The following is a 14283-nucleotide window of genomic DNA, read 5'->3' as shown; positions in this document are numbered from 1 at the left end:
TAATGAGAAAAGAAAGGAAGTGTTACTCATTTTATAATTCCTTTCATGAGATTATAACCGAGCCTTCTTCGATGTTCAGTACTTCATTGCCTCTAAAGACAGAGCTTTTCCCAGGAAATTTTCACATTCTCATTTGGATAAAGTCACCAGTATTTGTTTCCACTCTGACTTCAGAAAGGGATTGGGCCCTTGGAAACCACATTCTCCAACAAAACCAGCCCCTGCAGATGTATCTATCCCCCAGTCTCAATCACCTGCCTGAGGAAGGGGTGAGGAATGGTTCAGATCTGGTTTTGATACCATCCTGAGCCTCCACAAAGACCATCTTAAACAAAAAGTCTCAGTCTGTATGATCCCAGCTTTGATTACTGGTCTGATCCCAAATAAACACCTAGAATAGAAAGTGTCCGGCTCCTATTACAAATTCTTGAGTCATCCAGTTCCTCCTTTCCTGAAGCTTTTCATTTTCTTATGCATTGAAGCCATATGGTCTTGGCACAAAGTAGCTGTGCCCTAGAAGTTAACTTGTCTTTTGGACGTTTTTTCACCATGAGATCCTGCATGTCAAGTAGAGCTATTCAGATAGAACTGGGCTACTTGATAGAGCCACGAGACTTTGGATGCCGTTTGAAAAAGAATGTAACTTTTCTCTAGGGTGTTTTTAGTAGAGTTTGTTCATCCATCCTTCAATGGCTGCCCTACTCTCTCCTGCATCGGTGGGATGCAAGCCCGGAGGAGGTGGGGGGATGTTACAAAATGCAGTTGGAGAGGTCATGAAGCATAGCAAATATTATTGCAGTCTAAAGTAAAAGATCCCTCTTCTCAGTCTTTACACATCTTTATCCTTTGAGGTCAAATATTCTCTATCAACTTGACCACTGCAGCTGCTCAGGGCACATCTCATGATGGTTTTTGAGGTTTCAAATTTATTGTCAGTCCTTGTTGGAACCAAACCCAAACTTTGTATTGCTTTTGTGAAAAGGAATTAGATCCAAATGCCCATTTTTGGAAAGGATCTGAAAAGGTCAGGTTTTCAATCTCTTTCTCTCCAGAGGTAACTAGAGAGTCTAGCCTGGACCTCAGAAGCTTTCCCTTGAAAACTTCTGTTGAAATCAATATGTTTCCACGAAACATTTTGGCTTCAAAGAAGTAACATACTCTGTTGGAAATAAATTTTGACAAAAAAGTTCAGCTAGCTTTACTCTCAAAATATTCACAAGAGTAAATCGAAGCAATCTCAGTATTAATACATATTTTTCCTGCTGTAATAAGTGCAAAGGAGCTGTGATTTCCCCACACACACATACACCTCTTTGGTTGTGGATCTCTAACTCAAAGTTGGAAACGCAGTGCCCCAAGTCATTCCCATACTGATACTTTTTCAGAACTTTTTGCCTGGCTTTCTTAAACCTGCTTTGCTTCTTGCACCAAGGAGCCCTTTACCGTCTTTTGGGATGGTGCCATCATTTCCTGGTGAGTTTTAAACATCAGAACTCTGTGATCTCAGTTTCAGCTTTGTTAGACAGCTCGAGTGTATCTCCCCTGACTACGGAGGGCTTTGTTTTTAGATCCTGTGTGAATACCTTTTTCAACAGTTGCTAATGGATCCTGACAGAAGAACCAGAAACGATGAAACATAACCAAAAACTCCTAAGGGTTACCTTTCACTACATACCCCTCTGTCTTCAGGGGAATCACTGCCTGTACCTTAAGGGAAGAATTAGTCCGATGGGATTTTTAAAATGTACATTTTCACTGTAAACTATGCAAATGCCTTCCCCACAATGTCACTTCTGATCTTCTTGTCTATATGCAATGTATGACTCCCGTTTAAACCGAGAGACTAGAGATGAAGCTCGTGGCAGGGGGCCGTGTACATGTCCCCTCCAGAAGGGCAGCTCGGGCACATTCAGCACATGGGCCACAGGGCTCCTCTCCTGCCCCTCTCATCCATCACGAAATGGCCTTCACAAGCATCACAAAACTAAACTGAGGACTGTAGAGGCACGTTGGTACTGTCATGCATGTAGCAGCACGGTCATGTCTTGGGTTTCTTACCTTTGGTTAGTAATACTGATTTTAAGCTATTTTTCCACAGTTTAATTAATTAATTTATTTTTATCAGATTATTTGGGGGTACAGTGGAGAGACAGAGAGTGGGGTGTTTTTTTCCTCTCTCAGAGTGCAGGAATATCAGCTGAATTGATTAAAGTTGAGTGTGGGACTCTGGTTTGGAGTGAGCGTGCCTTCGCTGCTTCTTCACTAGGCACGTGTGTTACCTTTTGTCTTGTTTTTGTGAACTGTTGTACAAGATGAAGCCATAGATGGGGTGAGAGTTGGAGGATAGGTGAAAAGCCTCGTTCTGTTACCATTAGTAACACGTTTGCACCCGTTTTGTCTGTAAATTGAATAACAAAGATTGCAGCACCTCCTTGTACCTTACATGTCTCGGTAACAATTAGGAGGATCAATGGGGGCTGTCTGGCTATTCTTATTCTTCCAGCATATCTATCATAAAATCTGCAATAAAATAAGGGGTCTTGTTTTGTGGCAGAACGTGCATTCATTTTCGTAGGTGGCTGCATTGTGGGTCTGCCTTTTACTCCTCTGCAGAGGGCAAGGGGACTGTACCGTAGCTGAAGGCCAGAGGGGACGTTACCTCCCACAGTCCAGCATGGAGAGCACCCCAGACCAACATCACCTTGGGGTGCGTGCTTTGGCAGGCTCCTGGAGATACTGGAGATCAAGAGGAGCTTTTCCATCCAAAAGCCTCTTTCCTGTAATTTTCTTCAGATGTGACTGGGCGGATATGGCTTTGCCTTGCTGTCACGGAAGCCTCCATCTCAAAGCTTCATTTTGGGAGACTCTTCTGTTCTCCTAGGATAGGTTTAAGCCTTCTTTTAAATTTGTTATTAGAATGATCTAAAAGAGGGAGCAATGGGGAATATTTTTTCTGTTTAAATAGAAGTAAAAAATCTTACTTTAACAGCTGTAACTTCCTGCCTGTGTGCTGTTTGCTTATGGACTGGTGATCTATGGTTCAACTCCAGTGACTGCCTCCCTTCTTGTGAGTTATGACCCATTTCACCACAGCCCTAACTGGGGTAGCCTTGTTTGACTTTCAGGATGGATATAATTCCATTGGCATCAGGTGCCTCAGTAGGCTGCTTGTTTTGTTTAGTAATAATGATATTTAAAGCTGATTTTCACAATAGATTAAATGAAGCTATTTATGTATCAGCATTGATGCAGAAGTCAATGCCTGAATTTTTCTAGGAAAAAAAGTACAACTTCTGTATGTTTCAAACCCAGTAAATCTCTTAACTTCTGAATGTTTGTATGGTTTACAATAAATAAGGCCAGACATTGTGGCTACCATACCTGAGAACCTGCAGGTATTCCTGGTTAGCTCCCACCTAAAACTGGTTTGATTTTGTCCCAGACTCCCAGCTGTTGGGATACCATAATTCATCCAGAGAGCACTTTTTGGGCAAGTTGTTTTGATTTCTGCAGTATCTTAGGGAAGAACTGACATAAAACCACATCTACATTTGAGTAAACGAAGGAGTCTTTTGCTTTATCTTGTTCCTGAGCTCTTACCACCCACTGGCGAGTGCTGGTCTCTGGAACCGCTCACCGATGGGGAAGCTGCAGTTGAGGGTTTGGACAGAAGATGGTGCAGTGACCAAAGCTTCGTCCTGGTGCAGTGGCAGACTCCACTCTCCTACCTCGGCTTTATGTTTGACTCCAACAAACCAACCTCGCACCAGTTAGCAACTTAATAGTAACACCATTCCAATAACAAACACATTTTGCTACAATTTGTGGAGCAATGAATGAAGGTGACATATTAAAATACATATATAGATAGATGAATTAATAAATAATCATAAAAATATGTATTTGTTTCTTTCTCTGTGAATTCCTGTACTGATTTCACCACTCTTATTTGACTGCAGGGATTAAAAGCATCGCCCTTGCAGCAGATGTAAGCAAACCCGAGGATGTGCAAAGGATGGTGGACACAATCGTGGCTCGCTGGGGCACAGTTCACATCGCGTGCAACAACGCGGGAATCAACATGAACTCGGCAAGCGAAGAGACTTCCCTGGAAGAATGGGACAAAACTTTTAATGTTAATTTACGAGGATTATTTTTGTGCTGCCAAGTAAGTCTGTGACGCTGTACCGGTTTGTTTTGCAAATGGGTAATATTTTTCTAAGCATTTCCTTTACCAAGATTTAATAACGCTTTACTACTAATTATCACAATAAAATTGGTCCTAGTTTTGGTGGAGTTGCTTTACATTGATTACAGATTTTGGTCAGTATTTTCAAAAGCAGCTGGTACTTGCTGACCGCCCAACCCCAGGCATTTAAGAGCGGCCAGACTTTTTGGAGGGTGGTTGTTTGACACGTCCTGAAAACCAGAAAACTTTTTTGGGGTCCATTCCCAACATTTGTGATTGTTTTGAAAAAAATTGCCAACGGTGAAGAGGGTCTGAAATGGCAATGGGATTTTTCCTGTATCAGCCATTTTTATACCAAGTTTTTATATCAAGTGCTTAAAAAAAAATGTGTTCGCACATAAACTCTTCTGAAAAGTGAAGACTAATTTATTATCATGTCATTATTAGCACAATCACAAAAAGGGTCACTGGTCTTTCCTTTAATTTCTGTCACAGGCTGCAGGCCGCATTATGCTGAATCAAGGATATGGGAAGATAATTAACACAGCATCTATGGCAAGTTTAATAGGTGAGTGATGAGAGCTAACAGTTGTGCTTCAGAATCCATATTTTAATTACTACCCATGCTATTTGAATCAATTAAACCTGTATTGGGAAGGAGTAAATCACTGACATTTTGTATTAGAGGAAATGTACTACAAAATTTTTATTGATATCATTTTTCAACATTTATCTGTCCTCTATGTTTTAAAGCACTTATTACTTTTTATAGAAGAGGCGGAGTCACCTTCTCTGACTCCGGCGCACTGACGGTATGGGAGAGGTGCTGGTGCCTCCCCAGTAGTTTCGGGCAAACGCGTTGGACTGTGGGAAGCTGTGCCCTTGTGATGTTTACAAGACACCCAAAAGCTTTTGTGCCGGTCTTCGCCCCCGTACCCGTGGTTTTATTTCATTGTCGTTGCCAACAGGTGTCTCCACCAACGCTGCTGAATCAGCAGTGTCGTCAAAAGCGCCAATAAACCATTGTAACATATGGAATGAAATCCCTACTGCTGAGCTAATCTGGAAGGCAGTTACATGCTGGTGAACTGAGGCCCATGTAACAAAAATTGATCAATTACACAAATTAAGCATAGCCCTTCAGGAATTTATTTTATTGGTCTGGACATCTGTTGCAGTATTGTCCAAATCCAAAAATCAAATGGTGCCTTGGGTTGCCAAGTTAGGCAAGAAAATCTAGTAGCTATAAAAGTACAACTGAAAACCCCTGTATTAATATCATGTCCATCTGCTGAATGTTACATAAATATGCAGTCTTTTTATTTCCTTGGGAATAACATTTATTTTTACTGTGCCCAGTTTGACATTCTGTGACATTCTGCTCAGTTTATTGCACAGTAACTTTGAATGTTTCTTCAAAAATGCATTTATAATGTTGTTGTTAATATTTTTTTCAAGTGTCTTTACCAGCTGTTTTACTTACGCTTAAACACAGGCACCATCCCTCCATCCCTTTGTGGAGTTACAAATCTCCCAAAGAAAAAGAGTTTCAGAAAGAATGTAGAGCTTTAAATTTCAAATGCCTCAGACTTTCATGCTCTGCTCTGCACAGTGGGGCTTGGGCTGTCACCATCCACATCATTGTCGCAAAGCAAAATTTATTGAGAGGTATTCCACCCTAGAGAAAGTTAGGAAGCTCTGGAAATTGCCAGAAGCTGGGGGTCTGCTGGTTCGGCACATTGCTCCCAGCCTCGCTCTTGCTGCCCAGAATTGCTCTCCACTGCTTAAGGAGAGACATTTCCCAGCTTTTCCATGAGGCCCCGGCACAGGTCTGCTAAGTCAGGAGGTGATGCCATTCCATCACAGTATCCATCCCAGCCCCAGCTTGGGGCTGCACCACCTTGGCTGGTGCGCCAAGCCCAATGAGACCCATATGGGGATCTCGTTTGAGGGCAGTGTCGGTCCTGGAGCAGAAACGAACGTTGGAAAGCAACCCTGAGAGCAGGCTGGAAGGGTCATCACAAGATGCATTTAAATGTCATTGAAAGTTAGTGCATGTTGGGCCAGAAGTTAAGAGACCAAGAGATGTTTTACCTTCTGAACCTGTTTGAATCTTGGCATTGAGAAAATCTAGTAGTTATAAAACTACGACTGAAAACCACGATGTTCATATCATGTCCATCTGCTGAATGTTAAATAAATATGTTGGTTGGTTGGTTATTTAAGTATGTTGGCCAACTGGCATAGTATGAAATGTTTCTAGAAATAGTTAGGGGATATTTTTTTTGTTGTCGTAGGTTGAGTCCTTCCTCAGAGATACACGAAAATGAGGAGACTCTTAGGAGGATAGGGAGGATTTTGTTTGTGATTTTTCCAGATACACTGCTCAGAATCAGTTTTAATTAATTGAAGATAAGCTGCATACATTTTGCATATGTGCATTTTGATTCCGATATTTCACTGGAATTATTCCAGACGTATGCTTCAGCAGCGGAGACAAGGCTGCTGCGGCTCTGCGATTTGCACAGGTGTAACTCAGATACGTAATTTTTACTGGGAATCTCTTTAGTGGTAGGTGGTCTGGTCTCCTCTATCTGTGTGCACCTCTCAGTAACATTACACGGCTGCTTCGAGGTCAGCCTAGGAGCCCCACGCACCGCACAGAGCTGCAAAAACATAGTGTCAGGTGTTTAAAATGTAATGCAACTGATGTTGGCAGCTTTTTTATCTGCTTTCCTCCCATCTTCTCCATCTGAAACAGATGTGAGTGTCCTCCCTTCCCAGGAGCCTTACAAATTCAGATTCTTTTTTTGGTGACGCGTAGCTTTACTCACAAGCTCTACCCCCATTTAGTCTGAGTTTGGAGGGTTGAGGGTTTGCTTTTCTGTCTGTAAGAGACCACTTTAGGTAAGGGAAGAGGAGACAGTGTGGGGTGCTCGGCTACAGAAAGCCCACCCAGAGCCAGGACTTTGCAGGGCTTGTTGGCTTCTTCTTGAGCTCTTCCAATTGAGAGGGGCCAAGTGTCTCAGGAGAGGGAAATTTCATCTTCTGAATTACCTTCCTTAGATTCTCTTATGAGGACAAAAACACTTACAAGGAAGGACTCTTGAGCACCCACCCGAATCAGAAAGCTGATTCTGATAGCTTGCAGCAACTTGCTGCTCTCACCCACGAGTGCTAGAGGTGCCGAGCCAGTGCCAAAACTCTTCTCCTCTGAGCAAACATTGAATGATTATCACAAACAGACATGTTTGGAAAATTTAGCAAAGAACTGCTTTGGGAGGTTACAAGGTTAACTACCCAAGTTGTATGTAACTTGGAGCTGATGCATGGCAATTAATCAAGAAATTACGTTTCGCATCTTCTCGAGAGCCCACACGGTGCGCTGTGTCTGGGGGCGACGGGCACACGCGGAGGGCAAAGCGGCTCTGCCGCTGGAAATGGGCATTATTTCATATCGAACAAAAAATGGGCACAGAATAAATGCTGTCAGAGGGGGGCCGTGGTGTGAAATGCTCTTTGTAGCAAGCAACAGGCCTCACAATTCTGAGTGAACCTTCAGCACACGCAGAAAAAAGAAGCACTCATGGTTGTTCCCGTCATGTGTGTGGTTTAAATCTATTCATAAACATCTATGTTCAAGGCAAAAGTCCTTATTCACATGCTCAGTAATTTGCAGCAGGGCTTTTTGCTCTTTCAGGGTTTGGATAACTCAATTTCTCACCATCTTCTTTTCACCCTTTAAATGGACATAGACAAACCCAACAGTTTTAGTCAACAAAAGCAACTGTGGGTATGTTGGGGTTCCACAGACAGTGGTGATCTAGAAACGATTCAACGGCTTATCTTCATAAATTAAGACCACTTAAATGCCATCTACCAGTTAAGCTTATGAGTTTTTATCAAAACGCTGTGGGATTTTCCTGCTGTCCCTTACACAAACAGTCAACCACCTGCTTCCAGGGTTCAGTGTTACCCAACCCCGCAGCCTACCGTTGCTTGCCTTTGCCATTACTGATTTTTAGCACTGATTTCCCTCATGCTCCTTCCAGGAAAGAGTCAGCAACGCAGTGACACTCAGTACTGATATGGTGCTAATTATGGATCAATGCTTTGTGCTGGATTTGTTTGACAAAGTCACGATGGCAGCCAAAAAAGTCCAAGGAGAGACACTTTGTGGGTGTAAATCCCAACAGCTGGACCGGTTTGGTTTGGCTCCCATGGGTTTAAAGCACTTTACACTCACTGGGGATTTGTCCTTAAGTAGCTTTCCTGGGAATACTGTGAGCATGAGAGCTGGTGGAGGGGCAGAGCCACCCGAGCACACAGCACTAACAAGCTTGAACGTTGTAATTAGCAAGCTGATCGTCTCCCTCTCTGACTGACATGTGACATCGCTGAAACATTTTCAAAAGCTTCAGATTTTGAAAGTGATGGGTGTTCTCAATTTTTGGGATGCACCTGTGCTCACATGCACACAAACACTGGTTAGATAATATGATGTGTTTGCTTCAGACTACAGATAATGTAAAAATTAAGGAGAATAATTTGTTCCAAGAAGCTATATATAATATAATATGTTATATAAAGTCTATTATGCATTTATGTCCTATCATATCATATCATATTACATTATATCCTATCATATTATATAATGCTATATCTTATAATCATATTATATCATATCAAATTATATCATATCCTTATGTGATACTATACTTTATTAGCATTACATTGTACAAGTATTTTGTATATAAAAATACATATGTGTATAATATTAGAAAGTGCATGTGTGTACATGATTGTTTATCTTTCTCAGGAGTAATAAAACCTTGCATATTTGTTTAATGCATGGGTTTTGGCTTTGTCCAAATACAGAGACTTTTAAATGTCAGTATTTCATCATTTTTCCTCTTTTTTCCCCCTTTAGCCCAGCTGCTGAGGCAAAAACATTAAATGGCAAAATACAGATTTAGAGTTTTGTGTTGTGAGTGGCTAAATTCTTTTGCTCCCTGCCTAGTATCAGGGAAAATGAGAAATAGTTCATCTCAGTACAGGGAATTGTCCACGTAGTGCCTAAGCTATCTTAATTTGTGGAGAATAAATAATTATCTATTTCTGAATCTCTTCTAGTCCCACACCCGCAGAAGCAGTTGGCGTACAACGTCTCGAAAGCCGGGGTCGTAAAATTAACACAGACATTAGGAACCGAGTGGATTGACAGAGGAGTAAAAGTCAACTGCATTTCCCCGTAAGTAAAATGTAGTCTCGTTTCGAAAGTACAAAGAGAATGAAATGCTCTAAAAAGCTCAAATGAACAGTATCTCAGCAAATAAAGTTTCTAATTAGCAGGTGGATTGCATCCCTTTTTATGTTGTCTTTTCCTTAACAAAGGTTTAAATACTTAGAACCAAGCCTGCTCTGTTGCTGTGTATACTCAGGGATTTAAGAAGAGGTTTTAACATTTGATAATAGGTTTTCCAATAACGTGAAGGGTAGTTTTTAGCATTTCTCTTCCAGATGAAATATTTCCTTAGTCTGTCCAAGCCTTCTGCAGTTGAAGAAAAGGCTTTTGACACTTAACAGACAATACTTCTTTCCCCTTTTTACTTGAGACAAATATATAGGCACTTTAAAAGCCACCATTGTGCTGCTGTAATTGAGATACTGTTCAGCTCTGACAATCACAGGAGGCCAGGTATAATTTTGTAAAAAAATATATATATATATGTATTTTTATTACAAATTACATTTTCCTTATTTTTAGAGGCTTAAAGCTGTATGTTTTATTTTATGGTATTTATTCACAAAGAAAAGTTTTCTTTTAGTGTTCACTTTTTCTCTCCCTGTTTCTCACACACATACCCAACACAGTCATTTTATTAAACAATTAACAGTGCATGATAGTGCTAAGCAGAAACCCAAGTGGATAGTGTTAACTGGAAGTGAACAAATTCTGTAGACCATTGAAGTCAACCAGAGTAGGTAAGAAGGGCAGGATTTTAACCCAGGAGTTAAACTGTAATAATGAAGACATAAAGTTTAACAAACTAGGAAAAACAAATTACATATTTTAATCCACCAAGTGAAGTAAAAAAATAAATAAATCACAGGGCTCAATGGCAAGTGTCTCTGTTTTTACTGTCTGCTCTCCACTTGCTTGTGCTAGCTGTCTTCCTTATGATTATTTATTACTAATTATACCAGTGACTCCAGCCGTCTCCCTATGTGATCCACAGATTCTTTAAACAGCGTCCTACTTCGTAATGGGATTTTCCCCATGCTGATGCTAGCTGCACTGCAACAGTGTTCCCACAACTAACGCTAGTGAATTTACACTGGCTTTTGGGAACCAGGGGAGATGAAAGGAATTAGGGAAGCTCAGCAGGACCTGGCAGGAATCGTGTCTGAAAACACACGGGTAATCTGTACCAACAGAGGTGGGATAGTAGTGCCACGTTCACAGCAATCACTGAGAAGGCTCTTAGATGAGGAATTATCCATTTCTAGAAGGCTTACATAAATTTAAAAAATATCCTCTGAATGATCAAAACTCATTGTTTTGTACAAGTCGGAAGCATACGCTCGTATTAGAAGGAGTTATGTTTCTGAAGGCAATTGTCAGAGCCTAGAGAAAAAAATAGTCACACTTCTCTTTTTCTACTTTTCAAGACAAACCAGTTGTATTTTGATCATCTCTACCTGTCTTAAACTCTAGCTCTGAGCTCAAAGTCCTGTAACAGGCAGGGGGATATTTCTTTGTGGAGGAATAGCCAGAAAGGGTGCACAGAGGGAGGGCAAATGTGTTTGCTGTCTTTAAGGTCCCCCGTTCAGGACAGAGCAGTTCCCCTGTGACACAGCTGGGGACCCGGGCTGACCCGCTCCAGGAGCCAAGCAGAGCTCTCCTTCCAGCAGCTCAAAGCTTTGGCTCATGCCGGGGCTGCCCAGGGAGCTCTGGGTGGGGTTCAGAGGAAGGAACCTTCAGCCGTTCGTATAGCTCAGATCCCTCCTCACCACGAGCAAAACCCACACATGCTTGAGAGTGAATAAATACTCCCATCTGCCCTTCTGCCTGTGTGAGATGTGAACCTGCATTCCAGTGCATGTTTGGGCTCATCCTTAGAACCCCACCAGTCTCATTGTCGTGTCTCTTGACGTGACTCACCAAGGCACAGGGGCATCTTCAGCCCACTTGAGCTTAGTACCCAACACCTGGCACTACCCTCAATGCAACAGTGCATCTGTCGATGCTGTCAGAGTACTCTGCAGGGTTGAAAAATGTCCTGAATGCACAAGTCTTTCTGAGCACAGATGTCCAACCTAGCATGTAACTATCTTATCACAGGAGAGGATTTTAAGGAGCGTGAGGAGCTCAGAGATAGCTACAAGGCATGATGGTACCCAAGATAATATCTGGATTAGTAAAATATTTAAGCATGTCCATAAGTCCTTTGCTCTTCCCACTCACAGTTGCATTAATGCTTTAAGGCTCTCTCAGCGTACCTCTGTCTGAAGCTCCAAACACTCCATTCTGGCCTTCAACATTATTTCACCATGCAAACCTTTTGGCCTTTTTCCCTCTTCCTATCTGGTCACTTTTTATCAACTTAATTTCTTAATGAGTGCATAAAACTTATGCAGAGCAATGCATAAAAGTTATCAATGCATAAAATGTTACGGCAGAGTCCTTAGGATGATTTATTGCATGTATAAAATTGAAGATTCAGGCTTCTCATGCTGGCCAGGCAAGCCTCATGCCCATAGAGAAAAGGTGGCCAAGACTGCCTGGATGCTTTGGCTCCCTTTGCCTGTTGCTCCATGCAGCAGCAAGCGTCTCCGTGTATCGTGGAAACCATGCTCAGTCCTTTGGCCAACATCTAGTGCAACTGCCTCGTGGTCTCCTGCACAGCTGATGCTGTGCAAAATTAAGAAGGTGCTGGAGTCTTCCCCAAAGGCAACTGGAGGTTGGGCTGCAGAAGGGACCTGGATGTGAATAGGGACCTTTGCAGAGGACTGACTGGTGGCCCATGCCTGGCTGCCCATGGTGTGTTTTAGTCCCTTTCCTTGTCCCCGCACACGTGAAGTGTTGGGTGTGATGGAGCTGGAGACTTCTGAGAGCCTCTAGCTTTTGACATGTGCAGCATTGGAACGCTTTATTTTTGCAGCCATTGCACTGAATCAGTGTCCATTTTGGGGGCTAATCCCATCTCTCTGCTTCATTTGCAAGGCATAAAATGCCATAATGTGATGACCATTGGGATGGGCAGCTGGAAGTTGATTTTCAGCTCTAAGCCACGCCAGCTTGTCAGAGACCCAGTGAAACTCAGCAGTCCTAGGAGATGAACCATGTTCCCCACTGCTGGGCTGCAGGGAGTCGGGTTTGGGCTGCGATGGGCAAGGAGGCTTCATCCCCTGCATGCCTGCCTGGCTCCCCTGGGATGGTACGGAGGCAGCCGTATGGTGCTGTACCAGGCTTTTAGGGTATGAGGAGTCAGAAAGTGGGTAGGGCAGGATCACTGCAGGTTTTGGGTGTACCCCATCACAGGGGAAGGAGAGGAAGGGCTGGCAGAAGGAGCACTCCAGCATCACCTGAAGGCGTCCCAATTAAGCAGCATTACTATGCCCATTAAGCAGTCGTTGCTGGTAAGTATCTTTGGACTTAAATCTAATTCCTTGGGAGATGTCCCAATTAAGTGGATCTCTTGATTAAACACTTCCTGATTAAGTGGAGTGTACTTAACTCATTCAAATTAATAACTCATCTGAAAGAAATCAAGTTACACACAGATGGAATCTTTTTTTGCTCTCATTTGGGGATTGAGCGCACGTAACAATTCCAGTTAAGTATCTGGTAAGTGATATTTTTCCTAATGTGTCTCTATAAGTGGAAACGTTTTAGGCAATTGAGTTTGGTGTGGGTTTTTTTGGGTTTTGGGTTTCTTTCTTTTTTCCTAATGTCTCAAATTGTCCTGTGTATCAATAATGAAATATTGATGCTCGTATCTAACGTTAAGGAACCAGCAGTTTGATATTACATTGACATGCAACAGAAAGTACTGATAGGCTCAGCACTGCATACGAGATGAGGTAGGGAATTAATGCATTGGCAGTTGTCTTTGCTGGAACTGGTTAGAAGCCAACTAAAATCTGCCTAAAAGGGTTCGACAACATTAAATTGCCCAACTTGGCACCAAAGCGTTCCCAGAAGATGTGTAGTATCAATGACATGCCTAATATTTATAGTGCCATCAGTATGTGTGTTTGCAACTTTTAAGTTTTGTGCTAGATTTTTTTCTCATTTATATAACCAAAATTTATAATGAAATTTTGCTACACATCTAAATTTTTGCTACTTGAAGAGAACCTAAAGAAAGGTCCAGCGAGAGGTGCAGAGCTCTGATTTACAGATTGCAGCGATCAGACCAAAGATAATTTTTTTTTTTTTCTGAACAGATTGAAAAATGTCCTCTTTTTAGCAAAATCTGTTGTGCTGGAGGACTGTGTGTCGTATTCCCTGATCTGTGCTCCCTCGGGGTTAAAACGTATATGTAAATTCCAAAAATGATAAAATCATATGGCTCTTATTCTGATCTCTGATAGTGTAAAGCCAGAATGATTATGTTGATGGTTTTGTAAGCACAGCGAGAGGCACGTCAGGGAAAGGAGCCCAACGTTTTTCACATTTGCTGCTCAGAGCATGTTCCTCTCCGGAGAAAATCTGTTCTCGAGGCGTTTGGGGGATCAGGGGCTGTGCTTGAGGGAAATAGGTAAACCACCTGCAGTCCCATACTGGAATGTGTTTGATTTTATTACGCTGCCAGAGCTTAAACGAGTTGCATCGCTCAGTGTTTCTGAACTGCTCTGGTGTTTATTGACAATTATAATAAAAATAAAGCCCATATTTAAATCCTGCCCGATTAGTGAAAACAGAAACGTTTGGGGAAAAGTCTGAATTAGTTCCACTTTGTAACAGAGTAAATAGCAGATTTCAGCCTTCGTTTAAAACAAAAGGTAAATCTCATACCCAGAATCCAGTGTGTCTCAAAAAAATTATTTCCTTGGAAGTATAAATTGGGATGCCGATGAAGTTTCAG

The 14283-nt window shown here is 42.0% G+C and overlaps 1 protein-coding gene across 1 annotated transcript in view; it reads left to right on the top strand.

Moving 5' to 3' along the window:
* Positions 1-9444, top strand: part of LOC104376371 (uncharacterized) — a 31835-nt gene extending 22391 nt beyond the window's left edge. The window contains 3 exon segments of the mRNA XM_086619253.1: positions 3960-4168; positions 4685-4757; positions 9323-9444. Coding sequence (XP_086475379.1) covers positions 3960-4168; positions 4685-4757; positions 9323-9444 — 404 coding nt within the window.
* The last annotated feature ends 4839 nt before the right edge of the window (positions 9445-14283 follow it).

This window comes from Tauraco erythrolophus, chromosome 12 (assembly GCF_009769465.1).
Source record: "Tauraco erythrolophus isolate bTauEry1 chromosome 12, bTauEry1.pri, whole genome shotgun sequence".
NCBI lineage: Eukaryota > Metazoa > Chordata > Aves > Musophagiformes > Musophagidae > Tauraco > Tauraco erythrolophus.
This window is presented reverse-complemented; position numbering and strand designations above follow the sequence as displayed.